Source organism: Leuresthes tenuis, unplaced genomic scaffold (genome assembly GCF_036924035.1).
Source record: "Leuresthes tenuis unplaced genomic scaffold, fLeuTen1.0.hap1 SCAF_22, whole genome shotgun sequence".
NCBI lineage: Eukaryota > Metazoa > Chordata > Actinopteri > Atheriniformes > Atherinopsidae > Leuresthes > Leuresthes tenuis.
The window spans coordinates 20150439-20177585 of NW_027325376.1; the positions used below are offsets into that span (position 1 = coordinate 20150439).

General features: G+C 40.8%; 1 protein-coding gene across 1 annotated transcript in view; it reads left to right on the forward strand.

Annotated features, from left to right (window-relative positions):
* Nucleotides 1-239: 239 nt before the first annotated feature.
* The window catches only part of pde5ab (phosphodiesterase 5A, cGMP-specific, b), a 91647-nt gene continuing 64739 nt past the window's right edge, over nt 240-27147 (forward strand). The window contains exons 1-8 of the mRNA XM_072376974.1: nt 240-513; nt 5741-6254; nt 7354-7527; nt 10014-10103; nt 12522-12593; nt 13546-13635; nt 13721-13858; nt 20515-20582. Of these exons, the coding sequence (XP_072233075.1) occupies nt 416-513; nt 5741-6254; nt 7354-7527; nt 10014-10103; nt 12522-12593; nt 13546-13635; nt 13721-13858; nt 20515-20582 (1244 nt within the window). The 5' untranslated portion in view covers nt 240-415. The remainder of the gene's footprint in view (nt 514-5740; nt 6255-7353; nt 7528-10013; nt 10104-12521; nt 12594-13545; nt 13636-13720; nt 13859-20514; nt 20583-27147) is intronic.

The window sequence follows — 27147 nt, forward strand, 5'->3', positions numbered from 1 at the left end:
GTACAATGACAGTATAACAATACTAATTTGTTTGTATCGCACCTTTCTTAACGTAGTAACAAAGCGCTTGACAACATAGGAACATTGCTATAGCTTGCAAGCTATTCTGCCTCTACGACTGATGTTTGTAACGTTCCTTTAATGAGAGGGTAAATGTTGCTCCCTTTCTCTCTCTTCTCGCTCTCTCCAGTCTTCCCATTCTCGCTTCATCAACGAGGAAGCGCACAGTCACCGCTGTATTAACGTTCTGCGCGCCAGTCCGACGTATTGGTTCGTGAGGAGCTCTTCGTTGGAGCCTCTTTCTTTCTTTCATTCTCCTTCTCTTTCACTTGCATGTCTCTGATACCGCTCCGCGTGCAGATGTAAACGGTAATTGAAGTTTGCAGTGGGGAGACTGTGTCGTTGCTTCTGCGCCATGGTGGACCGCTGTTCCACGGAAAATGAGAAGATGGAAGCGTGGCTGGACGACCACTTGGAGTTCACCCACTCCTACTTTGCCAGGAAGGCGTCAAGGTAATAATGTGACAGAGTTAAGGGCTCACTGTATGTAGATGTGACTGTGCGCAGATTCTGGATATGTTTAATCCCTTTTAGTTTACAGTTTTTACTATCAGTATTAACTACCTTTTAAGAATTGAAGGTTGTTTATAACAAAAGTCATATTCAACAGGAAAACATGGAACTGAATGTGGCTCTATGAGATGTGGGGTGCACTGTGCACTCGTGCCTGTGCCTTGAAGTGGTCTACCTGCAGTGCTGTGTAAGTGAGGGCTGATGTGATCCACTCTGTGGTCTCCTTCCTCACAGTTCAGGCTTATTTTGTTTCATCGTCCACTTTAATCATTAACTTTTACTGCTGTCAGTGACCGTTTAATTTTCATTGCTTACTGTTGGATAGCTTTTTGGTGATAATTATACAAGCCTCACACATACATGTCAGTGCCATAAATGAAAGTGCCTGCACTTAAAGACCCCAGAGAGTGTGGCGATTTAGTCTTCCTTTGCCAAACAGATTCCAAATCTATGTTTCTGGAGAAGTAACATTTTACCAGCCCTTGAAACTTTAGGTCCGTGTTTGTTTTAGTGCCAAACCCCTTCTGGCCCTTTTATCCACTTAAACCACAGTGGTGATTTAATTTTGTTTTCTATTCATCCAGCAACACAAAAACATTCAGCCTCTGTCTTGAAATAAGTATCGTAAAAAGCCCTGCAAGAGGACATAATTATTTTCCCTTCTGCTGTTTGTCATTGGGATTCAATAGGGTTTGCACACAATAGCCAAAATTTTGCTTTGGCTGAGATGCATTTTCTTCCAGAGGGATTCAGCCACACCTCCCTTGAATACATTAGGGTCCTGTGGGCAAAGCAGGCAGCTCAATGGGAGATGGAGCGAGAGAGACTCCACTTGACTCCTTCTGACACTCACTCGTCCACGTTTTATTTGTCTGAACGCGGCCTCAATACACCACTGTTAATTTCACAGGCAGCACCCTTTACCCTCTTGTCCAGGTTTCCACTCAGCTAAACAGAACCTATCACTGCAGGGTGAGTCACGTGACCTTCAGCACTTTTTCGATCCTAAGTTTGAGTGCATGCCTGAAATGTGTGTGGATTAATTAGACCAGTGTTTCTCAATTCCGGTCCTCATGACCCACTGCCCTGCATGTTTCTGATGTTTCCCTCCTCCACCACACCTGATTCAAATGATCAGATCATCATCAAGCTCTGCAGTGGCCTGATAAGGACCCATTCATTTGTAAGTGACAAAAGATCGAAAAGTGTGACTGTCACTCTCAATGCGTGAGACTTGAGAGCCCTGCGTTACCTGGGACTTTTGGGATGGAAGACACAAACTCCCCCGCAAACAATCTACTGTTGGGGTGGTCTGTGGCGTAGTGGGTTGTGCAGGCGTCCCATGTATAGAGGCCTCGCTGCTGTTGACTCCGGTCTGAGTCCCGCACCAGACGGCCCTTGCTGCATGTCACCCCCCCTCTCTCTGCCCCCTGCTTCCTGTCTTTCTTCTACTGTTCTATCCATTAAAGGCATAAAATAAACAAAAATGATCAAATAAATCTACTGTAGATGACCAACATCTGAAAGTGATGTCCTATAGAAATACGAAAAAAATCCAGTAAAGACCTGACCCGAGAGATACACCTGAATTGATGCTTCATCGGTAATGATCTCTTGGGAAAAGGCTGAGGTATGCCAAATGACAGAAGAAGTGGACTGAAAATCAGTAGCAATAGGTCTTATGGAGAGATAGATCCTCCCCAGAGGAGGAATAGAACAAAAGGCAGCCAACATCCAAAGTTAAAAACTTAAAAACATTACAAGAAAGCTTATCTGAGAATGGTCAGTGAATGTGCTCATACCAAATATTGACTTCCAAGTTTGTTACAATTCTACAGTGTTTTTTTCTTATATACTGCATTTCACTTTTTTCAATGCACCTGTTTTCCACTTTCCTGGCAATATTAAAGAAATGAGGGGTGGCTCAAGACTTTTGCACAGTACTGTATAATAATCTTTTTTCTTTTCTTTGATGTTATATTACTTAAAACTGCTTATGCTGGAAGCACAAGCTGGTACATTTCCATTCAACTTGAGCATGCAAATGCCATTTTCATTCTCACATGTTGAGTTTAAATATTGTTAAATATTGTTTAATAGAATACACTTGAAAATTTTGATTGCTTTTTAGATTTTTAATGATTTAACATTTTGTAAATATCATCAGTCTGCACACTGAAAATAATTAGGACACATACCTATCTTTAAATGAATGTGGAAATGTAAAGAAAAAACAAAAGCATTAAAAACATTTAGGCTCACATTTATTTTTTATTTACTTCTGTATATATATATATTATATAAATATCTATCTTATATTGTATGTAAATTACATTTTTATATGTATTTTTCTCCATTATTTAGTCGTTTAATTTATTATTTTTCTCCTTTTATTTTTCCTTAGTTTTTTGCCTCTTAGTTTTTCTGTTACTCATTTGTCCTGGTTATTTTCATTAGTCTTTGCTTTTACATCCCACGTTTGTTCTGAGCCAGTCAGAATTTATCCATAATTGGCTTATACCCCTGAATGCTTAGAGCCAGTTGCGTAGAGCTTAATTTGTATGCTCTCTCTTTATGAAGTGCTCTCCTTGTACAAGGAGACTGTTTGAATATTGCTTTTTTACTCTTAGCCATCCATCCAAACTGTTTGAGATCAATCTGAAGCTAGAAATAAACAATGCAGTTGTCAAATCTTCACCTACATTACATTTTGAGTGCTTAAGTTACCATAACAGTTACTATTGTGATCCTATTTTGTGTGACTTATAACATTTCAATGGCTTTTTCATTAAAGTAAAATAAGAGGCAGCTTCACCAGGAGATGTTTTTTTCTATTGTGGCTCTCAGCCTCCTCTTTCTTATGGAGTTTGTTCATATTATCACTTAAAGATTAACATGAATTTCATGCCAAACGTGCCAAAATGAATAGTTTGCACAAGTTAGTACACAGAAAGAAGAGAAACAAAAAATAAAACAGATGGCTACACACTTTTTTTTTTGTCTCTAATATATTCTGCCTTCGTGGAGTTGTATTTCATGTTAAAATCTGTTGTGGAAAACTTCAGCCACATTGTGTGGTGGGAAATGGGTGTTGTGTTGACTACAGCTGCAGTGCTCCATTTCCTCTTTTGGAATAAAAAGTCTAAAATTTGCCTAAACAAAGCCCTTAGGGGCAGTTCTCAGAAAAAATCTTTAGTTTGGCACAAAGATTTCTGAGAGTCATTCTACTTGAATTAAATGTACTGAGGGTAAATTACCCTCAGTATTTCTCAGTAAAGCTATAAATGGTAGGCCAGCATGTTAACATTTTCCTGCTGCCAGTCCAGCAACTCACAATTGCTGATAAATACACAAAAATGTGTAGGCACTGGGAAATCGTCACACTTGATTCTTATTTTCTTCAACTGCAGTGATGTAAGATGAAAGAGCTTGGAAAAAATAATACAAAGAAAAGAGTTTTGCATGATTTTGGTCTAAACTGGTGTAAAACTTGGATAAAACTGGTGTATGGAACAATGCCACAAAAAAAGAATAAATCTAAAATGATAAGAAAATAAATTAAGAAATGTACACAAACATAGATAAGAGTGAAAATATAGACAAATTCATAAAAGAATAATCAGAAATGAATATATAAAGACAAATAACAAAACATTTTATTTTAAACATACATTGACAAAACAACTTATTTTCACATGTATTTATTTGTTTCTATTTTTGAATTAATATATTTTACTTCTATGTATTGTTTAATATTTTCTTATTATTTCTCCAATTTCTTTTATGTTTTGTTTTTTAAGAGATTTTACCTTATTCTTTTTCTCATTTGTTTGTCAATTCTATTGTTATTGCATTACCTTCAGCTTTTTTTCTGAGCCAATCAGGTTTGAGCCAAAGTTCCATCTCTAGGTGCCCAGAGCCAATCACATTTCAGCATGAGTGGCTTGCGTCTTCTCAATCAGTGGGTCTACATGATGAGATTAACTCGATTATAACTGTAGTTGGGTTATGTTCCTTATCTGAGCAAGGGTAATTATCCTGTGTCAATATGGCGGTGAATGAATCAAATCACTGGCACAAAGCATGCCATACCCCTGTACGATAGGTAGCGCTGTACCCATTTCCACTATCGCTAATAGAGCAACTTCCGATTGACGTCTTCACCACCAGCACCACCAAAACTAAGGCATTCGAGAAAGATGGTGAACGAAGAGCAAGATGAAGCTACATCCCTCTGCATTTGTGATGAGCATGGTTATGGCACAAACTTCTTGTCAGATTAAGGTGTCTACATGAACTGAATAACTCAATCTTATTGTAATTTAGCCATTAATCTGATCCGATGGCACGCATGTAACCACACTGAATGACCTGCGCCTGGTGTGCATGACAAGACTAGTTTTACCCATTGCCTATTTCACCTTGACTGGACAACAAAATCTATTTTTGAACACAAGAAACGAGAATTAAACACTATTGTTGACTAATCTTCACTCATATTACCAGGCCCAAATTAGAAGACTGTTCTAGCCTCTATTTTGATTCAGGACCAGATGAAAATTTGTGTTCCAAAAGTCACCGCTGAGTTGATAATACATTTTTTTCTTTTTTTTTTTAATTCCCAGGGATGGGAAGATTTGTGTAATGCATTTAAATTGAACAAAAAAAATGTATGGCTATTGTATGACTATTCATGGACAAAGCAAATAATCTTGATTATTACCGAAAGAGTGGAAGGGATATATTAGGCACTATATATTCTGCCAGTGCACCTTGTCACTGTGTCGTATTTGGGTGAAATGTACAGGTGTAAAAACCTGATTGACTGACAAGAATTAAATGGCAAAAATACTGGATAAGAACGTCACAAGGTCTGAGCAGTGCTCTCAGTCAGCACAAATGAAAACCTACTGAAAGACATCCAAGGAGGGACAGACTATGACTTCAAGGTGTCAGGATGTGCTGAAACAAATCTAATTTGTAGCAGCTCCAGCTCTGCTTTCAGCGCAAGTTCAATGATGTACTGCTGGTGTCTAGAGTCTTGCATGATTCAGAGCTGTTTTGTGGGAAACCGAGGACCAACAGCAGATATAGTAAAATACTGTTACTTGCTTTACCCACCTGGTATGTTTTAGACACTGACCAATTTTCTTTTGTATTTCAACAGGGAGATGGTAAATGCCTGGTTTGCCGACCGCGTCCACACCATCCAGCCATCAGCGTCCAAAGAAAATTCTTCACAGCAGCTGGCCTACCCTTCATCCACAGATCTTGGACCACCCTGCACCTCCACCATCCTCCCACCCACCCTGAACCTACTGGATAACCGCTGCCCCTCACTGGCAATAGTCCCCAGTCCGGCTCCCAGCACCCCAACTCGCAAAATCTCAGCATCAGAGTTTGACCGACCGCTCAGACCCATTGTGGTTAAAGACTCAGAGGGCTCGCTAACATTTCTGAGTGACGCTGACCGTGAAACTGTTCCTTTTAGGGGATCAGTTATGGGTGGTGTTGGTGGGGGAGGAGGTAATGGAGGTGGGAGCAGCAGTGGGGACCACTGCACCAGACTCCTGGAGCTGGTAAAGGATGTGTCGAGTCATCTGGATGTGACAGTGCTCTGCCATAAGATCTTCCTCCACATCAATGAACTGATTGCTGCAGATCGCTACTCTCTGTTTTTGGTAGGAATGAAAAGAGCAAGAGAGTTTGTCATATGTTTCTAACTGTTTTAGCTGGAGCTCTGCCATCAGCTAGAGCTAGGGGAAGGAAGACATAATTATGCTTCTTTACTTTGGCAGTATGAAATCTCTTTTTAAATTGGTCTCCACCACCAGAAACTGTATTTTAAGGATTGGGTCCCTAAATGGCAAAAGAAGAGGCTTAATCACTAAATGCAATGGTTTTTATAGTTATGGGAAAAATAAATATTATTCTCAGGCTCTTGTGCTACATGTGGAGGTAGAGGGGATTAGCAAGTAACCCTACGGAAACCACAATATGTATTTTACATCTCTGTTGGTCCTCACATTTAAACATGAAAGATGAAGTGCTTTTAATTGTTACTTTTAGTGAAGCTGAACACAGAGTTGCTGAATTTCTCTGCTTCAATCTTTGTGCTAAACAAAGCTAATGTAATGACTTATTTTCTAGAGCTCTGGGTATTTTTTCCTCTTGTCCTGTTCTTGGAAAGAAAGGAAATAGTGGTATTAGGAAGCACATACAAATTTCACTTTTTGTCACTGTCTTAAGTCAAGAACAACAGCTCAGGTCAGCTTGGTTTCAAAGCAGTTACAATTAGCACGAACATCTTATCCATGAACATCAATTTGCATCTTAGCACAACACTTTTTCCTGGAATAGAAATATCTTTGATTATCCAACAAATTTTTTAAACCTTTCTATCTGCAACTACTCACAGTCCATTTTTATGTTACACACATTTTGACAGTAAGTGGACAGACTAATTCTGCTTCACAAGTAAAACACAAGATCTGATATAGATGCTGTGTAACAAACATTAATTTAGCAAAAATATATCTTTGAATTCGGAAGGAGTGTATAAACAATTAGATTCTGGTGTAACTAACTTTGAATACAAATTAAGTCAGGGCCACACTGCAATGTCTACATGGTAGTTTTGAAGTCGGATGATAGTAACAGTAACTGTCAACTCGCAGTGTTGTTTCAGAAGGTCTGAGTTGAGCTATAAAATTGTCTGTTGTTTTCAATTAATTTTCATTTTCCTATTTTAAGTCACTGTCACTGTGTATGTGGTACTAGGTGGGCGAGGACAGCTCCAACAGGAAGTTCTTGGTAAGCCGGCTATTTGATGTGGCCGAGGGCTCTACGCTTGAAGAATCATCTAGCAGCTGCATTCGACTGGAGTGGAACAAGGGCATAGTTGGACATGTAGCTGCCACGGGACAACAGCTTAATATCAAAAGTGCATATGAGGTATTTGGTCTGAGTTTGTGTCTGTGTGTGTGTCTGTGAACAGCAAAATTCAAATATACAAAGGTTACACTCAAATTGAAAGTCTTATACTTTTAATTGAAATTAAGCTAATAACCTATTGTTCTGTTTGATAAGAAAAGAAGAGCTGCAGATGCAGCTTCCTGAACAGCATACAATGGTTTTCAAAATGTGATTGTGACTTGAAAAAAAGATAATTTAAGACCACAACTGTCCTTTCCTCTTGTAGCTTATCAGCGTCTTCCCATATATAATATGCTTTCCCAGATATTCCCAAAGATGAAAGTAATTCCTGAAGAAAATATTTTTCCAAAATTCCTCTTGTGGATGTCCACCACAATAATTGTTGTCCTGCAACTCATTCAACTCGGGACAACTACAACCATGAGCAATTTAGGCAAACTGCCACTCTCACTCTCCAGTGACACTACACAACCTAATTTATTGACTTTAAACCTATCAATGGAAATGTGTCTAATTCACTTTTTTTTGTGGCTTTTCAAAGGATTGCTTCAGATTAGTTTCATTAGTGAGAAGAAACCGGACTAATAACTGCTTATAATGACTATTTGATCTCCTTATTTTTATCTGTTCATAGAATTTATTACAAACATTTTTTAAGTTATCTTTGGGGATCTATGAAGAATTAGTGAACTGAAATTAACTGAATGCACAAGGATTACATTTAATTTTAATGGACTTGGATGGGAGCTTTCCGCCAATAGTAGATGTGAATAGATAAATGAGATATAAACTGGAAGTAAGTAATGTGAACACCTTAAAAACATTTTTTTAACTTGTGGCTGCAGATTAAATTTCAGCACTGGGCACCGCTAACCCCACCTATACAGGTGGAGCTTCTGACCTTTAACTACTCCATCTGTGTCTCCATTTTTATTTCCAACAGCTCCCTGGTTACCTCAGTAAACTTGTGACAGACTGATCATTGTCAGCTTTGTGTTAGAATGAAAAGAAATGCATATGGACATAGCTTTGCCACTATTATATGGGTTTGTAAGTGAGTATTGTATGTGTGTGGTTCTGGCTTAATGTCCACAGAAACTGACCTTCTGGAAGAGTTATGAGTGTTTTCAAAAAGAAGCAGATGTGTGTGTAGTGTTTGTTTGCTTTGGATGAGGGGAGCAAGGATGTGGCTATAATTAAATGTGTTTTGTGTGTGTTCATATCAGCCTGACTTCAGTGTGTGTGTATGTTTACATGCAGAATATAGTCCTTAACAACAGATTGATGTCTAAAGGTTGTGTACCAAGTATATCCAGGAGAACATGCATTTTTTACAGTAAAATCTTACACAATTATAGAGTTAAGATTTTTCTGATTTACTTCAAGTGTCAAGGCTTTTGGACAGTGGAATTATACAGTTGTACTTTTTCCCATGCATAACAGCTGATGATGGATATTCTTTCATCAAGTGTTCTGTTGTGGATATTCTGTCTTGTTTCAAGTTGTTGACAGCTGTTTCCAAAAAGGTTCTGAAAAAACTAAAGTAATATCAGAAACAAGTAGAATTACATGGCTGCTTTCACTGTCTGCTTTCACTGTTTCCTATACTGGCAGCGTGTCTTTGAAGCAATGTGAGCCATTGATGCTTTATCAATAATAAGATGGTTGACAGTAGTTTCGCCAAGATAAGTTAACTAACTAACTTACCAAAAGGTTAGTTCACCCTAATTACAGAAGACTGTTCAGATAGTTCTGGTTTTATTGTTTGGTATTTGGGGGCCATAATCTACTAGAGCAAACTGTCTTTAATCATTGTTAAGTGGTGCTATATAAACAAAATCAAATTAGATTTTAAGTGGGGACTGAGGAAAGTCTGATATTCCCCCTTTGGTCATGACTTTTTTCCACACATAAACATAGTCTGGAAGATGACAGAAATGAACAGAGAGAGTCAGTGTTTAAAGGTCAGCTGGTGGGTGGGAAGTTGCCAATGGGAGAAAAGTCTACAAAACAAAAGGTCTCTCCATCCACCAATCTTTAATATGCCTTTAGAAGCCACTTCTCTTGATGAGGCCTCTTGAAAACCAAGAGGCCTTTGTTTGCATAATGTTGGCAGCTACATGTGTTCAGAAATGACAGAATATCAGTCTCTTTATACAAACAGGATCCACAGGTGTTGTACCTGTAGGTGGCTGTTGAGGGTATGATTGTAGGTGACGCCTCGTGCTTATACATTATTAAAATATTTGGTACCTATTGTTGAGAGTTACACAAGCCACTTTGAAGCCTTGTATACTGTTGCCTGACATTCAAAGCTTTTTGATCTTAGTCTGGAGTGACAAATTTATGTGCTGGCGTGCTGAAGTGTAAACAACACCAACAGAGCATAGTCTGATAGCACAGTTTTATATCAGGAATGGCTTCGACACAGTGGTGACATACAGTGCATGTATCAGAAAGCATGCCTACTAATAGGATCATTTATGTGTTCTTTGCTTCCCCAGGACCCAAGGTTCAATGCAGAAGTCGACCTGATCACAGGTTACAAAACACAGAGTATACTTTGTCTGCCCATCAAAAACCACAGAGATGAGGTGAGTTGATGGTCAGCATTATATACCACACAAAGGTCCATTAGGCCTGATATTATGTAGGCAATTAAAATGGATGACTGAAAACCCAAACTGGGAAGGAATTACATCTAGTTCTGAGGTCATTACCAAGGTGTTTGACATTTTGGGAATTTTGCTTGTTTCTTTCTGTAGATGAGATGGTCTACCATCTCAAAGGCAATTTTGTAAAATAACTGCAACAGTCTCCAAGTCATTTTTTTGAAGCCTTGTTTATTAAGAAAAAATGTATTTTCTTCAGTGCACTGAATATCCACAAAGTAATTTATTTAAATTTGCATTGTATTTTTTTCCATTTCTAGGGTGCATTTATCCAAAGTGAGTTACAAATAAGGAGCAGTATTCATGTTTCAGTACAGCAAGAATAACAAGCAAGATACACAACATCTCTTGTTGTTACTCCCTGTTGTTACTGGCTTCTCGTTAAAGGGAACTGTAGAGGGTGTGCAAAGGATCTAGGCGAGTTTGACTCTGAATGAATATATACATGCGGTAGAAATGCAACTCCCAACTGTATAATCTGGGTGTGTTTGTCTAAATTTTTCAGATTTGATTTTAAACACATAAAATAACTTAATTTAATTGGTCCGACTCTGGCTATATGTTGGGCAAGACACTGAATGCCCACACTGTATGAATGATTAGAAATGATTTGAAAAGCACGTAGTTAAGTATCTTAAGATGTGCTGTATGAGTCTGTGTGAGTGGGGTGAATAAGTGAAGCACTTTGAGTGGTCAGTTAGACTAGAAAAGCGCTATACAAGTACAAGTCAATTTACCATTTACCAAACCTCATATAAACATGGCGTGAAGTAAGCACATTGTTAGTCTCACAAGAAATGCTGATCCGAGGATGCAGTTCTGCTGAAATCCAAAGAAAATTTACAGACAGATAACATTACAGCAGCTGAAATAACCATTATTTAGCTCACTTTGTAACACTTACAATCATACAGGTTTGTAAGTCTGTGGCACTAAGCTAGAGCCAGTAAGAGATCAAAAAGGAAAAAGAAAAGCGAGTGGTAATGCAAAAGCAGACATGCCAGATTTATGTCAACAATCCAACTCATAACGTTTCCCTGATAGTGGTTCATCAAAATGGACATTAAATCTGCCATCTTTTTCCTGTTATTTATTTTTTTGTTTTTATTGCTGCACCCAGAGACACAGCATACCTGAAGCCCATAGAGCCAGTGTTCTCATCATAGTTTGCAGCACCATTATACTGAGTGGGTGAGCATGCGTGTGTGTGCACGCAAAATATATGACAAAAGTATTGCATGAATTGTGGTTAATAATGGAGGAAAGAGGCTGCAACCACCCCCACTCCAGAGATCGGGAGCAGACAGGAAGGGTCCCCAGACACGGGCAACCAGCAGCCCCCATGAAGCCCGGAAGAAAGAAACCAGGCAGCCCATCACAGGAAAGCCATACTCCAGCCCAGACAACAGCAGAAGAAGAGCCTCCACGGCCATAGTGTAAAGGAGATAAGGCCCCGCTAGGCACCAGACACCCAGCATGAGTCAAGTGCAGTACCAAGACTGGACTACTGTAATTCTTTATTACTGCGCTGTCCCACAAATTCTGTGAAAAGCCTTCAGTTGATCCAAAATGCTGCAGCCAGAGTTCTGATGAGATCTAACAGGAGAGATCATATTTCTCCAGTGTTAGCTTCTCCCTGTTAAATTCAGAATAGAATTTAAGATTCTTCTTCTCACATATAAAGCTCTTAATGACTAAGCTCCATCATATCTTAAAGATCTCATTGTAAGATATTTATAAAAAAGTAGAGTGGGAGGTAGAGCCTTCAGTTATCAGGTCCCTCTCCTGTGGAACCAGCTGCCAGTAAATGTCTGGGAAGCAGACACTCCCTCTAAGTTTAAGATTAGGCTTAAAACTTTCCTTTTTTGATAAAGCTTATAGTTAGGGATGGCTAAGGTGATCCTGAAACATCCCATAGTTAAGTTGCTATAGACCCGGACTACTGGGGGACCTCATCTGTCACACCTTTCCTCACCCCCACCCACCCCACCCCCCCCTTGAGATGACATTTATTATATATATATATATATATATATATATATATATATATATATTATATATATATATCCTAGACACTCTTGATGAGTGTAGCGGGACATAACTGTATGCCAAAAAAGTACATTTAAAACAGTGGTGAGACAAAGACGGAGGAGCCAACGCCACTGCTTGTAGACAGTGCCCCCACCCCCCCACTCCAGGCCTCGATCTAAATCTGTGCAGTCAAAACCGGGGGCAGGCAACCATGCAGTGTTGGGAGGCTGTCCCAACAGCCCCGCTCACCAGGCACTACCAAGAACTACTGGTTTGACTGCCTTTGCTTTGTTATCAAACTTATTTCAGGTCGTTGGAGTGGCTCAGGCTATTAACAAAAAATGTGGGGAGGATGGTGCTTTCACTGAGCAAGATGAAAAGGTTAGTAATTTTAACTGTTTAATTTTAGTGTAGAAACTTGAAACTGTCTACCAGTCTTTGCCAAGATTCAACTCTTTGAGAGTTGAGAGTTTCAAAGTAAACGCGACATCTGTAAGCAGTAGGATTCTCTAAACTGATCTGAGCATGTCTTTAAACCGGTCAGGTGAGAAAGATATTCACACTATACTTTTAATTGAAAGGTTTTACATATCAGAACAAAAAAAATTAACTGATCCATACCAGGTCTTAAAATTAGGTCCACCATCTCAAAAGCAAGGTCTGAAAAATAAAAATAATCAAGGTGTTGCAATCATCCAGTCAAAGTTCAGACCTCAACCTCATTGAAATGCTGTGGTAGGACATAAAAAGAGCCGTGCATAAAAAAAATGCAGACAATGAACTGACGCAACATTGTATAAAAGAGCGGACCAAAATTACTCTACAATAATGGGAGAGACTGATGACGTCATACAAAAAAACTATTTGATAAAGTTATTACTGCTAAATTGACTAATTTAGAATTGATAAAAACGATTAATTAAATTCAAGTATTAAATAACGATGAATAAAGGATTTTTCTATTCTATTCTATTTTAAATGTGGTTTGACAAGATGTTGAATCATAGGGTGGACTTAGGGTGTTCAGTAAAGAAACCAGTGCCATGTCAATATGTCATGTCATGTCAGGGGTTGTATTTACCTCATTTTAAGAAATAGCAGAGACCAGATAATTTTTATTACTGTATTTTCTGATACATAAAACTTTAGAATTAAATGAGGGAGTACTTACTTTTTCACATGATAATATGCTGTGTCTCCCTTTACCTCAGTTTATCTTGTTTCTACCCTTAATATGATAATATAACTTTTTTTTTCATGCACCAGTCCATCTTTTTCCTTCCTTTATTCGCCCAGCATAGTGCTCAGATATCGTTGTTTTTCTCTCAAACAGGATTTCTCAGCTTATTTGGCCTTTTCTGGGATCGTTCTGCACAACGCACAGCTGTATGAGACGTCACAGATAGAAAACAGACGCAATCAGGTGAGTGTGACTGTGTCATTCTGGAGGTTTCTGCACACACAGGTGCAAATGTGTGTATGGTAAGTTTACATACATGTGTGTGCAGGTATTGTTGGACCTGGCCAGTCTGATCTTTGAGGAGCAGCAGTGTCTGGAAGTTTTACTGCGGAAGATTGCAGGAACCATCCTGTCCTTCATGCAGGCCCAGGCTTGCACTGTCTTTATCGCTGATGAGGACTCAATGGTCAGCACATATACAGACACACACTAAACCAATCTACAAAGAATACAAGCTGTGCTTTTATGATAGATTGTGCAGGATTAGTAATTCTGAATACACTGAGTGCCCTCAGATTTCCAACAAAGCCCTTGCATGAGTTTCATTATAAAACATTATGGATAGCTGGCAAGCAGAGCTCAGGTCAATGCTAAAAATAAACATCCACTTCTGCGTCATAATATGAGTAAATGATAGTCACAAGAGCAAACAGTGACATTTATCATAGGCAACATGTTACAATGGCTCTCTCTTTTGTGCAGAAGGCACTTTTTATGATGGATTTGCTAGAAATCAATGAACTTTCAAATTCTCGGTCATCTTACAATGTTTTGAATCTAACATCCTGCAGAAGAGTAAATCATAATGGACCTGATGCAGTTGAATATATTGTATGTAGCATTGAGTGGGTTATTTTGTAGCTGCCTGTTGTTATTGCTGGTGATTTAATCACAGTAAGTAAGAGTGGCTCTGTGCATAATAGCTCAGTGTTCAGTGCTCCATATCAGAGGCTACAGACTTCTTAGCACATTAATCCTGCTGCTCTCAGATGTCTCCGAAGTAAAGGCAGGCATTTCCTGCCTTTAAAAGATGGGGATGCTGGTGATTTATACTGTAAGCTAAAATTTATTTTCAGATATATGTAGCCTCAACTAGAGCAACAAGGTTTGTGTTATATCTGATATCTTTTTAGTTGATTGTCTCTTCAGAGACCCAGATATATGCTGTGGAGCACAGAAACAGATTTAGATTTTAGATTCAACTTTATTGTCACTACACAAAGTACAGGTACTGAGACAACGGAATGCAGTTAGAATCCAACCAGAAGTGCAAAACAGCAGTAAAAGTGGTTAAAGTGCAGAGTATGTGCGTATGTAAAGTGAATTCAGTGAATAAAGAGAATAGATACAATACAGTACTAACAGTTCAGTGCGAGGTTCAGTGGCTGAAGGGGGGTAAAGGGGGGTTTGCGTGGCAGTCTGCAGTCACTGTGTGTGTGGCAGTCCGCAGTCACTGTGTGTGTGGCAGTCCGCAGTCACTGTGTGTGTGGCAGTCCGCAGTCACTGTGTGTGTGGCAGTCCGCAGTCACTGTGTGTGTGGCAGTCCGCAGTCACTGTGTGTGCATGTGTGTCATGGGGGGGGACCCTGAGGTTGAGAGTTTAGCAGGGTGACCGCTGCAGGGAGGAAGCTTTTCCTGAACCTGCTCGTCCGGGAACAGAGCATCCGGTAGCGCCTCCCAGAGGGGAGGAGTTCAAACAGTCTGTGGCTGGGATGAGAGCTGTCCTTGACATTACTGCGTGCCCTCCGCAGGCACCTCTTGCTCTGGACAGTCTCAATGGAGGGGAGTGGGGAACCTGTGATGCGTTGGGCGGTTTTCATCACCCTCTGGAGTGACTTTCATTCTGCAACAGAGCAGCTGCCATACCATACTGAGATACAGTTGGTGAGGATGCTCTCGATGGTGCAGTGGTAGAAGTTCACCAGGATCTGAGGAGAAAGATGGGCCTTCTTCAGCCTCCTCAGGAAGAAGAAGCGCTGGTGTGCCTTCTTGACCAGGGTTGAGGTGTTGAGAGACCAAGAGAGATCCTCGGAGATGTGGACCCCCAGGAACTTGAAGCTGGTGACACGCTCGACCTCCGTCCCGTCGATAAGGATAGGGGTGGGTGTGCCACTCTTCTTCCTGAAGTCCACAATGAGCTCTTTGGTCTTCTTGGGGTTGAGAGCTAGGTTGTTGGCGGCGCACCACTCTGCCAGATGCTGAACCTCTTCTCTGTATGCCATCTCATCGTTGTTGCTGATGAGGCCAACCACCGTTGTGTCGTCCGCAAACTTGATAATGGTATTAGAACCATGTACAGGCGTGCAGTCGTAGGTGAAGAGAGAGTAGAGCAGAGGACTCAGCACACAGCCCTGTGGGATGCCGGTGTTCAGGATGAGTGTAGAGGAGGTGTGGTTCTCCAGCCTAACAGACTGGGGTCTGTTGGTTAGTCCAGTACCCAGTTGCAGAGGGAGGCATTGATACCCAGGTCACTGAGTTTGCTAATCAGTTTGGAGGGGATGTTGGTGTTGAATGCGGAGCTAAAGTCTATGAACAGCATTCTCACATAAGTGTTGTTATTGTCCATGTGAGCAAGGGCAGAGTGTAGTGCTGTGGAGATGGCATCCTCCGTGCTCCTATTCTGGCGGTAGGCAAATTGGAAGGGGTCCAGTGTGGGTGGTAAGCAGGTTTTGAGGTGAGCCAGGACTAGCCTCTTGAAGCACTTCATGATGGGTGGGGGTGATGATTGGGGGTGGGGGGTCATGATTTATGTTGGATAACTTTCATTGCTGCGCTCGTCCTCCACGCCATAGTTACTGAGGAGAGCGCATAGGGTTTTCACAGCCCAGTTTCTTTGCTCTGCCTGGGGATCGCCCTGCCTTGATGTGCTCTGTGAGCTTTCTTTGATAGTAAAACCCTCTTAGAATCCAAAAGACCCTGCGTCTGTGTCCTGAGTCCCCTGGTAACTGACACATTTGTATGGTAATTGAAATGGTAAGATGAAGTAATGTGACTATGTAATGTATATGGTGTGCAATAAGTGTCTAATAAGTGTGCTTTGGGAAATAATTGAGATCGGTATCGGAATCCATATCGGCCGTTTGTCTGCTGAATCTGCTAGTGTGTTTTGTCGCCCTGCCATGGCTATGGCACCCTCTATACTTTCCTGGACAAGTTAATGGTGAACCACAGGCTTGATTTTATGACTTTTCATCCTCTTCCTGACAGTTACACAGCCAGCCTAGGGTCCCAGCTGCTCAGGGCTTGCCAGGGAGCAGTTAATGGGATTAGCTATGCCAGGTGGCTCCTCATTAGCTGAAGGAACCTCGTTAGCTATCAGGTGATTTTCAATGGAACTTATTCTACCACTTATTGTGGGTGAAGAACTTTCAACATACAAGACTAAGGCTTTATGTCCAGAAATAACATGAATAAATTTGTGATGTCAGCACATGTCAGTGTCATCACAATCTGTCCACCAAGATTCTTGGAATCGCAGAACTGCCCCAGAAATCCTGACACATACTCACTGTGACTATCATACCTACTTTATGAAAAAGTCAAAGGGGCACATTTACATTTCCAGGCATATTAGTATGTGGTCTCAAATCAAATGTAACGTCTATGGGAGTGTCCATTCTGAGGTTGACATCCTAAAACTGTACTGATCTAAAAAGTGCTAAATAGGTCACAATAGAATCAGAAAAACTTTAGTCTCCATTGCAAAGCAGTGGAAATTTGTCTTTGACATGACTCATACAATAAATACGCAAACAAACAAAGGCCCTGACTAAAAAGTGCATAACAAAACACAACTGTACAGTATAAAAAACAACAATAGAGTAACAAGCAAGCATACTTGTTGGTTATTAGGAACATGTGATTTACCCAAGCTACAGGTAAGGATTCTTTCTTGTTACAATACCAATATATTAGCATGAACCTGGTTAGCTTGTTGGTTGAAGTATTTAAGATGTGCACTTTGTCCCAGACCTTTACTTTGTCAAATAAATTTAAGCTTTCACAATGAAATGAAGAACGAAACTTGAAGAGCTTCAAAACGTTTTGGTGTAGCCTTCTAGTTAGAGATTACATGTCTTGTTTTTTTTCTTTAGTCAGTAAAAAAATAACATGGCTTGGAACACCTTATGACATTACAAATAAACTTACCTGAATGGAGAATCTCCCTGAACACACTCTCCTCCCGTTGATGCTATGCAACACCTGTGCGCTGTTGCAGCAATAACCACAGCTGTGTCAAGCACAAAATTAAAGACAAATTCTTTTGAATTCTCCTCCCGGATTTTGTACTCTGAAGGGGAAACTCATAAGGGAGTTGTTAACAATGAAGTCTTGTTCGTCTTCAACATCCTGTACCTACCTCTTAAAAATGGAAAAAATATCCTTTGCGAAGGATTGGGAGTGCAGGTTGAGAGAAAACAAGTCCCTATAAGTCGTAGTTTATGCTTTAACGTCATGTCGACGATGTCGGTACTAAGTAGCGACGTCGTCGATGTTGACCCCTCCGCCGTAGCCTGACATGCACTTCCAAAAAATTCTAAATACACTAGTGATGTGTCGGTCGCGAACGATTCGTTCGATATTAACTAATCTTTTATATGACTCGGGAGTAACGAGTAGTCTCAGTGAGTGATTCGTTCGTTTTCACGCAGTACCCTTCCTCCCCATATGACAGGCGACTGCTGCATAAACTCAGTCAGCACGACAGGAAACAGAAATGATTAATTCATTTCCATGCAGTACCCTCTCTCGCCACATGGCAGGCGGCAGCTGCATAAGCTCAGTCAGCAGGACAGGAAAGAGTTTTGATTCGTTCACGAGTCAACTCCTCGGGTTACTGCTCCTCGCACAGGAAACAGTTTTGATTCGTTCACGAGTCAACTCCTCAGGTTACTGCTCCTCGCACAGGAAACAGTTTTGATTCGTTCACGAGTCAACTCCTCGGGTTATGGCTCCTCGCACAGGAAACAGTTTTGATTCGTTCACAACTCAACTGCTGGCGGCTAAAAACACTGTGAGATCGGGATGTAGCCTAGCGACAGGATGTCAATAAATGATGTGGAAAGGAAGCTCAAAGAAGGTCTTTACAGCACAAAGACAAAGCAAGGCAAGTGTGATATTTGGAGAAGTTTCTCAATTGTCCTTGAATCTCTTTATCAATAGCCTATAAAATGACGTGTTTTCTCCTGCGGGACGGGAGAAGACACAAAATCAATGCATTTCTTTTATTGTGCGGGCATAAATTCTCAAAGTTTTGCGGCTGCGGGCAGGAATGTAACAGACAAGTTGCGGTGGTAATGGTCAGAAATTCAGCGGGAGCGGGGTGAAGAAAAGAGTCCCGCACAGGACGCTACTGTAGACAGAGAAACGAAGGAGGAAATGAATGATGTCTGATTTGTGATGTTCATTCATTTGTCATGAAATCATAATTAATTAGTGGTCTTCGGTTCTTGTAGATATGTATAGTGTTGTGTGTAAATAGATAAATGATAATGTAATAATGTGAATAGATACTTTTGAAAATTATATCAACATATTGATTTTGTGTTATACTCTACCATAAAATAATATAATAATAATAATAATAAGAAGAAGAAGACACAATAAATGCACTATTTAACATTTTAGGGACCTTATTGTTACTTTTTTCTCACTTAATTGTGTTATTAATTATCAAAATCAATGTGAGTTTTACATTCACTTGTTTTCTACCAGCTGTCACGTGACAGGGCTGAACGATCGTTCTCGTTCGTTAATTTGTCACGTGACAGCTACTGAGTCAGTGTCGGGCTTTAAACAACAATGGCAGGGAGGATACAGACACAAGTCACCTTATTGTGTATTTGCTTTCCCAGATTTTCACATGGTTTGAATTGTTTGTGGCATTTTGTATATTGTACTTTATCAGCTCAGCTGAAGCAAACTATGTTTCCTTCAGTGTTAAGTGTTTAGAACCGTGGCCGTTTTGTGCAACGCCCACAGTAGGGTTACAGCGCCACCTGCTGGAAAAATGAACGAAATTATTCGTTCAAAGATTCGTTCAATTTACTGTTCGAGAGTTAAAGATCTGATTCAGCCAAAAGACTCAAAGTTCCCAACACTAAAATACACGTCGCGTAGACGTGGGCCGAAAGGCCTGTGATCGGTCCGCTCAGAACGTAATTTCCGGTCTTAATGGCTGTATACGGTGAAGAAGCTCGTTGACATTTGAAATTATGTAAAGTGCATTTGTTCATCCAGGATGTAAATTCACACCAGTGAATTCACAACCAGTGTGAACCAGTGAATTCACAACCAGTGTTGTAAATTCACCCGTTCCCAGCCTCGGCCGGTCGTACAGACAACCCCCGCGATCATCTTCTCTCTCGCCTGACTTCAACATTTGCAATTTAAGCATTTGTTCTTCAATAAAGCGCTTTGAGTGGTCAGTTAGACTAGAAAAGCGCTATACAAGTACAAGTCCATTTACCATTTACCAATATTAATGAGCTCCAACTGCAAATACAGCTGCTCCACCTCGGTTGCCATTGTTTACTGTTGTTAACTGACTGGAAGAAAAAGCAAGGATTCGGCTATAACCCCTGAAACCACACAAACGCACAGCCACACCCCCCTACCGGCATGGTGAATGTCGACGTCGTCGATGTTCTGGAAGAGTAGAAATTTTGCTTAAGGGGGTAAATGCAAAAGGAGCTCTTGAATGTTGAAATAAATCTCCTTCTGGTAAGGGTTCGTGGCTAAAAGAGCAACATCCTTTTTTTCATGCTTGGTTTTTGGTAGTACGTGCAGTATCCCTGCTCGACTTTTGGTATTTGAATGGTGGGTTTTGTTGTAAAAACTTAATTGGAGGGAACAAGAAAGCTGATATGGCCAAAAAACACTTTTGAGTTAATCTGAAGGAATACACAAAGAATGCTTTTCTGCGATTGAATTAGACAGAACCAAAACTGTCGATTTGTGTTCCAAATTTCTAAACTCACATTGCTCCAGTATCAAATCCTAACTACATCATTCAGTTGTTCATTTCTAAGACAGGTAAGACTGTTTTTATTCCTTTTTACAGAATTCCTTCTCCGGTGTCTTTCACATGGAATACGAGGAGCTGGGTAAGGTCCTAGATGCCCCCAAAAGGTAAGAGGATCACCCTCAGCTAATCAAGTCCTGCAGATTCACTTTGTGGCATCCTCCAACTGTTTCCACAATTTATTAGAACTAACATTTCTTTGAATTTGCAAACTATCCTTTTCCTCTCTCTGAAGCCATTAGATGACATTTGTGTCAGGGGCTTTTTCAAAGGATTCATTATCATCACACACAGTGGCTACATTGAATTGAATTACCCCCCAAATATATACAATCATATGTGTAACAAATGTAAGAGCAGAGAACAATAATCATATAAAATATTAAGACTTATATACAAATGAAATATAGAAAAAATATTCTAAATAACACAAATCCTTCATCACTCAAATTTGAAAACCCACTAAAGAAAATATAATTGCATTAAGACACTATTGCATATACACTATTGCATGCACTATTGCATTAAGAACAGAAAACTAAAACTAAAACCTTTCTGGCCTTCCTTGATTCAAAATCATCAATAATGTCATCATAGGAAATCTGCTTCCCTATTGAGTGACTGATACTGATGACAGCAAGGCCAGTAAGCTGTTCCTGAGACATGGTGGACCTCGGGAATGACTTAATCAACTTCAGTTTTGAAAAGCTCGTTTCTGCTTGAGCCACAGTGACTGGCAGAATAAGTGCAATCCTGAGAGCAGTCTAAAAGTTGGGGTACATCTCTGATAGATCCTTGTCATGTATAAAAGTGATAAGCTCAAGGAGGCTCATGTTTTTTGATGGCAGGTCAGGGAAGTTCTGGATTTTCTGCACAAGCCTTTTTTAACCTGAAATCTGCTGCTGGTGCAATATTTTCAGCGCCCCAAGACCATAAAATTCTGCGACACTGATTGGCCAAATATTTCTTTATTTGCCCTGGCAATAGTACACGATTGGCTGTTTAGCTGCACTGCTGGGATGCTTTGATTAGCGCCCCATGACAGAAACGATGCGAGTCTGTCTGTGGAAATTATGGATTGAATGTATTGTGTATATAAATTCATATTGCATGTAGGCACACACTAGTGTGTAAACCAACATTTTTAACTGAATTTGTAAATATATTTTAATATATTTTACATTTCAATTCAATTCAATTTTATGTATATAGCGCCAAATTACAACAAATGTCATCTCAAGGCACTTAAATAATATTGTCCAATTCAAGCCATTTGCAATTCAATTCATTGTAATCATAATCCAATGAAATCCAATTAATTACTTTAAAAATAATCCAATTAATTCATATAGAGCCAATTCAAAAACAATATCCTAGCTAAGGAAACCAACAAATTGCACCGAAACTTGTCTTCAGTCCAATCTCCCGTCCTGAGCATGCCTGTGGCGACTGTGGAAAGGAACGACTCTCTTTTAACTGGAAGAAACCTCTGGCACCAGACTCAGGAAGGGTGGCCATCCATTGAGAAGACAGAAAAGAGGGTGGAAAAACGCCATTCAAAGGATACCTGTTGGAACAGGGAAACACAAGTTAATGACCACAGTAATGTCACATGTACATAATATCATTTGAGAAATTAAACAGGGGGAAAAAGAGAGCAAAGTGAGGAAAGGTGTGACAGATAAGGTCCCCCAGCAGTCTAAGCCTATAGCAGCTTAACTATGGGATGTTTCAGGATTACCTGAGGCATCCCTAACTATAAGCTTTATCAAAAAGGAAAGTTTTAAGCCTAATATTAAAAGTGGAAAGGGTGTCTGCTTCCCGGACATTTACTGGCAGCTTATTCCACAAGAGAGGGGCCTGATAACTGAAGGCTCTACCTCCCATTCTACTTTTAGAAACTCTGGGAGCAACAAGTAAACCTGCAGTTTGGGAGCGAAGTGCTCTGTTAGGAAAATATCTTACAATTAAATCTTTAAGATATGATGGAGCTCGGTCATTAAGAACTTTATATGTCAGAAGAAGAATCTTAAATTCTATTCTGAATTTAACAGGGAGCCAATGAAGAGAAGCTAAAACTGGAGAAACATGATCTCTCCTGTTAGTTCTCATCAGAACTCTTGCTGCAGCATTTTGGATCAGCTGGAGGCTTTTCAGAGAATATGTGGGACAGTCTTGAAGTAACAAATACATGGACTAGTTTCTCTGCATCACCCTGAGACAGGATGTTCCTGATTTTAGCAATATTACGAAGGTGAAAGAAGGCAGTCTTAGAAACCAGTTTCATATGTGCGTCAAATGATAAATTCTGGTCAAAAATAACTCCAAGGTTCCTCACTGTAGAACTTGAAGCGAAGGAAATACCATATAGAGTAACTATATAACTAGACAATTTCTCCCTGAAGCGCTCAGGTCCAAAGAGAACAACTTCAATTTTGTCTGAATTTAGAAGCAGACAGTTCTGAGTCATCCAGGTCTTTATGTCTTTAAGACATGCTTGTAGTCTGACCAGCCTATTGGTTTCATCTGGTTTCATAGATAAGTACAGCTGAGTATCATCAGCATAGCGACGGAAATTTATGCCATGCTGTCTAATAATGTTACCTAATGAAAGCATGTATAAAGTAAAAATTATCGGTCCAAGCACAGAACCCTGAAGAACTCCATGACTTACTCCAATGTGTGAGGAAGATTCTTCCTATTGCATTTTTGTGTATGTTTTGTCTAATGCAGTTCCTTTAATCCCAATAACATGTTCAAGCCTCTGTAACAGAATGCTGTGATCGATCAAATGCAGCACTGAGATCCAACAGTACAAGCACAGACACAAGTCTGTTGTCAGAGGCTAAGAGGAGATCATTGGTAACTTTAACCAGTGCTGTTTCCGTGCTATGATGCACTCTGAATCCTGACTGAAACTCTTCAAACAAATTATTTCTATGTAAATGATCACAAAGTTGAACTGCAACTATTTTTTCAAGAACTTTAGACAAAAAAGGGAGATTGGATATAGGTCGATAATTAGCCAACACTTCTGAATCAAGAGTAGGGTTTTTTAAGTAAAGGTTTAATTACAGCAACCTTAAAAGTCTGAGGTACATATCCTGTCAACAAAGACAGATTGAGCAAATCCAATATGGAAGTGTCAATTAAGGGGAAAACCTCCTTGAACAGTCTGGTTGGGATTGGGTCTAAAATACAAGTTGGTGGTTTAGAAGAGACTATTGCTGTTGTTAGCTCAGAGAGATCAACTGGGCAGAAGCTAAATACAAATCAGGTTCTAAAGATACATCTAAAGCTGCTCTACTTGATGATACATTAGTGATTATAGTGGGAAGGATTCCATCAATCTTCTCTCTGATAGAAACAATTTTATTGATAAAGAATCTCATGAAATCATCACTGCTGAGAGTTAAAGGAATACATCAGAGCAATCAACAGAGCTCGGACTCTTTGTCAGCCTGGCAACAGTGCTGAAAAGAAACCTGGGATTGTTCTTATTCTCTTCTATCAATGATGAATAATAAGCAGTTCAAGCGTTATAGTGCTGTCAACAAGAGTCTACTGGAGTAAAATTTAGGTAAAACTGGTTACAGCATTTTCTGATAGACACCTTCTATATGTAAAATTGTAAAAAAGCCGTATGGTCAAGTAATGTAAATTCAAAATTTATTAAAAAATGGTCAGACAAGACAGGGTTATGAGGGAACACTGTCAACTGTTCACTCTCAATGCCATAAGTCAGCCATAAGGTCAAGGATATGATTACGGCAGTGAGTAGGTCTGTGAACACTTTGAGAAAATCCAATAGAGTCTAATATAGAAAAGTTAATATTTAGGCTGTCATTTTCAACATCTTCATGAATATTAAAGTCACCCACTGCAATGACTTTGTCTGTACTCAGCACTAACTGGGATAAAAACTCTGAGAATTCAGACAGAAACTCAGAATAAGGGCCAGGTGGACGATACACAACAACAAACACAAGAGGTTTTTGTGATTTCCACTTTGGGTGGGAAAAACTGAGAATCGTAGATTCAAAAGAGCTAAAACTAAAACAGCTGTTGATTCTTTGGCGACACTTAGAGGTGATGTTGGGAAACTGTTGTAATAAATAAATATGTTTGTCCTCAGACTGAGTGATGTGCACATCTGAGATACATAAGCAAAGTGCTGCAATGCATACTATTAAAAACAATGGCTGCTTTAGCGGTATTAGAAGACATTGCAAATAGTGCAATTCAAAGAAAGTGTATGTTCAGGGTCAGAGGGGATTTGCTGGCACATGATGGTAAACTGGCTCATCCATTTTGAGGCCAATACCCCTGAAACTGTGCACAGAGCTGCAGCTGGCGTTGGAGCGCAACACAGAGAATAGAATAAAATAGAATAGAATAGTCTTTATTGTTGTTGTACGGGGTGGTACAACGAAATTTGAGGGTGCTCTCGCAGAGCTACTGTGCACAACAAAACAACAAACAAAGCCAAAAACATTATTTAGCATTTAAAAACAATAAAGAACACAAGGGAGAGACCGTGTGACAGGTTAAAAAAAGTGTAAAATGTAGTTGGTATGGCCCAGGGGAAGAAGCTCTTGTTCATTCTGCTGGTGTGGGACTTTTTAGACGTGTAGCGTCTCCCAGAGGGCAAGGTGTGAGGGTTCTCCTGTGATGGCCCTGGTTTTCCAGAGACAGCAGGATGTGGAGATGTTTTCCAGGCAGGGCAGAGGACAGCTGGTGATCTTTTGGCAGTGTTTATGACCCTCTGCACTGCCTTCCTGTCCTTAGCTGTGGAGCCTGCATACCAGACGCCCAGACAGTACGTCAGTACGCTCTCCACCGAGGAATGACAGAAGGCCAGCAGCAGCTTCGTGTCCAGATTGTTCTTCCTGAGGACACGCAGGAAGTATAGCCGCTGCTGAGCCTTCTTTACCAGGACCCTGATGTTGTGAGTCCAGGAATGGTCTGTGGAGATGTGGGTGCCCAGAAACCTGAAGGTGTTGGCAGTCTCCACCTGTTCTTCGTTTATAAGGAGGGGTGTGTGGTCCTGTCTGATCTTCCTGAAATCCATGAGTTCTTTCGTTTTATGGATATTCAGGGTCAGGTTGTTATCTGAGCACCAGGATGACAGTTTCATCACCTCAGCCCTGTACACTGTCTCATCACCGTTGCAGATGAGCCTGGAGCTCTGTTGTGTCGTCCGCACATTTATAATGTGGTTCGTTGGGTGGACTGGAGAGCAGTCATGTGTGTACAGGGCGTACAGCAGAGGGCTCAAAACACAGCCTTGAGGGGAACCAGTGCTGAGTGTGATTGTGGAGGAGCGGTGGGGGCCGAGTCTCACAGTCTGTGGGCGGCTCGTCAGAAAGCTTTTAATACAGTTGCAGGTGGGGAGGGATATCTGTAATTCCAGTAGTTTATTGAAAAGAATGTCCGGTAAGATCGTATTAAACGCTGAGCGGAAGTCCGCAAAGAGCGTCCTCACGTAGTTCCTCTTGTTCTCCACGTGGCTCAAAGCTGTATGGAGCGTGAGGGCGATGGTGTCCTCCGTACACTGGTTCAGCCTGTACGCAAACTGATCGAGGTCGAGGGAGGGAGGGAGACAGTCTCTGATGTGCTGGGAGACTGATCGCTCCGGGCACTTCATGATTACAGATGTCAGGGCGATGGGTCTGTAATCGTTCAGGCTGTCTATGGCAGGTTTCTTGGGAATGGGGACGATGGTGGAGGTCTTCAGACATGTGGGGACTGTGGGATGTGTCAGGGAGTGTTTGAAGAGTCTGGTTAGGATTCTTGCCAGTTGGTCGGCACATGCTTTAATCACCGACCCGGGTATGCCATCATGACCAGCGGCTTTCATGGGGTTCACTGCTCTCAGGTTTTTCCTCACCTCGTGCTCCTGGAGAGAGAAAGGCAGGGTACTGGGACCAAGGGGAGGCAGTGACTGCAGGCGAGTGGTGGTAGTGGTCTCGAAGCGGGCAAAGAAGCTGTTTAGCTCCTCTGCCAGTGAGCTGCTGCTGGAGGATGTGGGAGGGGGCTGGCCTTTGTAGTTGGTCAGAGCCTAGATGCTCCTCCACATCTGTTTGGAAAGCCCTGGATCCGTCAGTCCTCCGTGACATTTTCTACGCAGCACCTGATGTAGAAGAGGACAGACTCTGTGTATGTGTCCGGGTCCTGATCTTCAAAAATGCTCCACTCCGTGCAGGCAAAGCAGTCCTGCAGCTGGGTGAGAGCATTTCCAGGCCAGGCTTTGATGGTCTGTGTGACTGTTTTTTTTTTTGCCTTCTGAGGGGGGTGTAGGCTGGGAAGAGGAGCAGAGAGAGGTGATCAGATTGTCCAAGGTTGGGAAGGGGTGCTGCCCTATATGTTTTATATTTGAATAAACATGGTCCAGTGTGTTTTTTCCCCTAGTTGCACACTTGACGTGCTGGTGGAATTTGGGGAGTACGGTCTTGAGGTTTGTTTGATTGAAGTCCCCAGCTATAATGTGTACGCCATCCGGATGAGCTCTCTGTTGTTTAGTGCCATGCTTACGTTAGCGCTGGGAGGAATGTAAACAGCAGTCACAAAGGCTGCCGTGAACTCCCGTGGCAGGTAGAACGGTCGGCACTGGACAGACATGGCCGGTGAGCAGTAGGTGTCGCTCTGCTGTCCAAGCACCAGTTCTCAAGT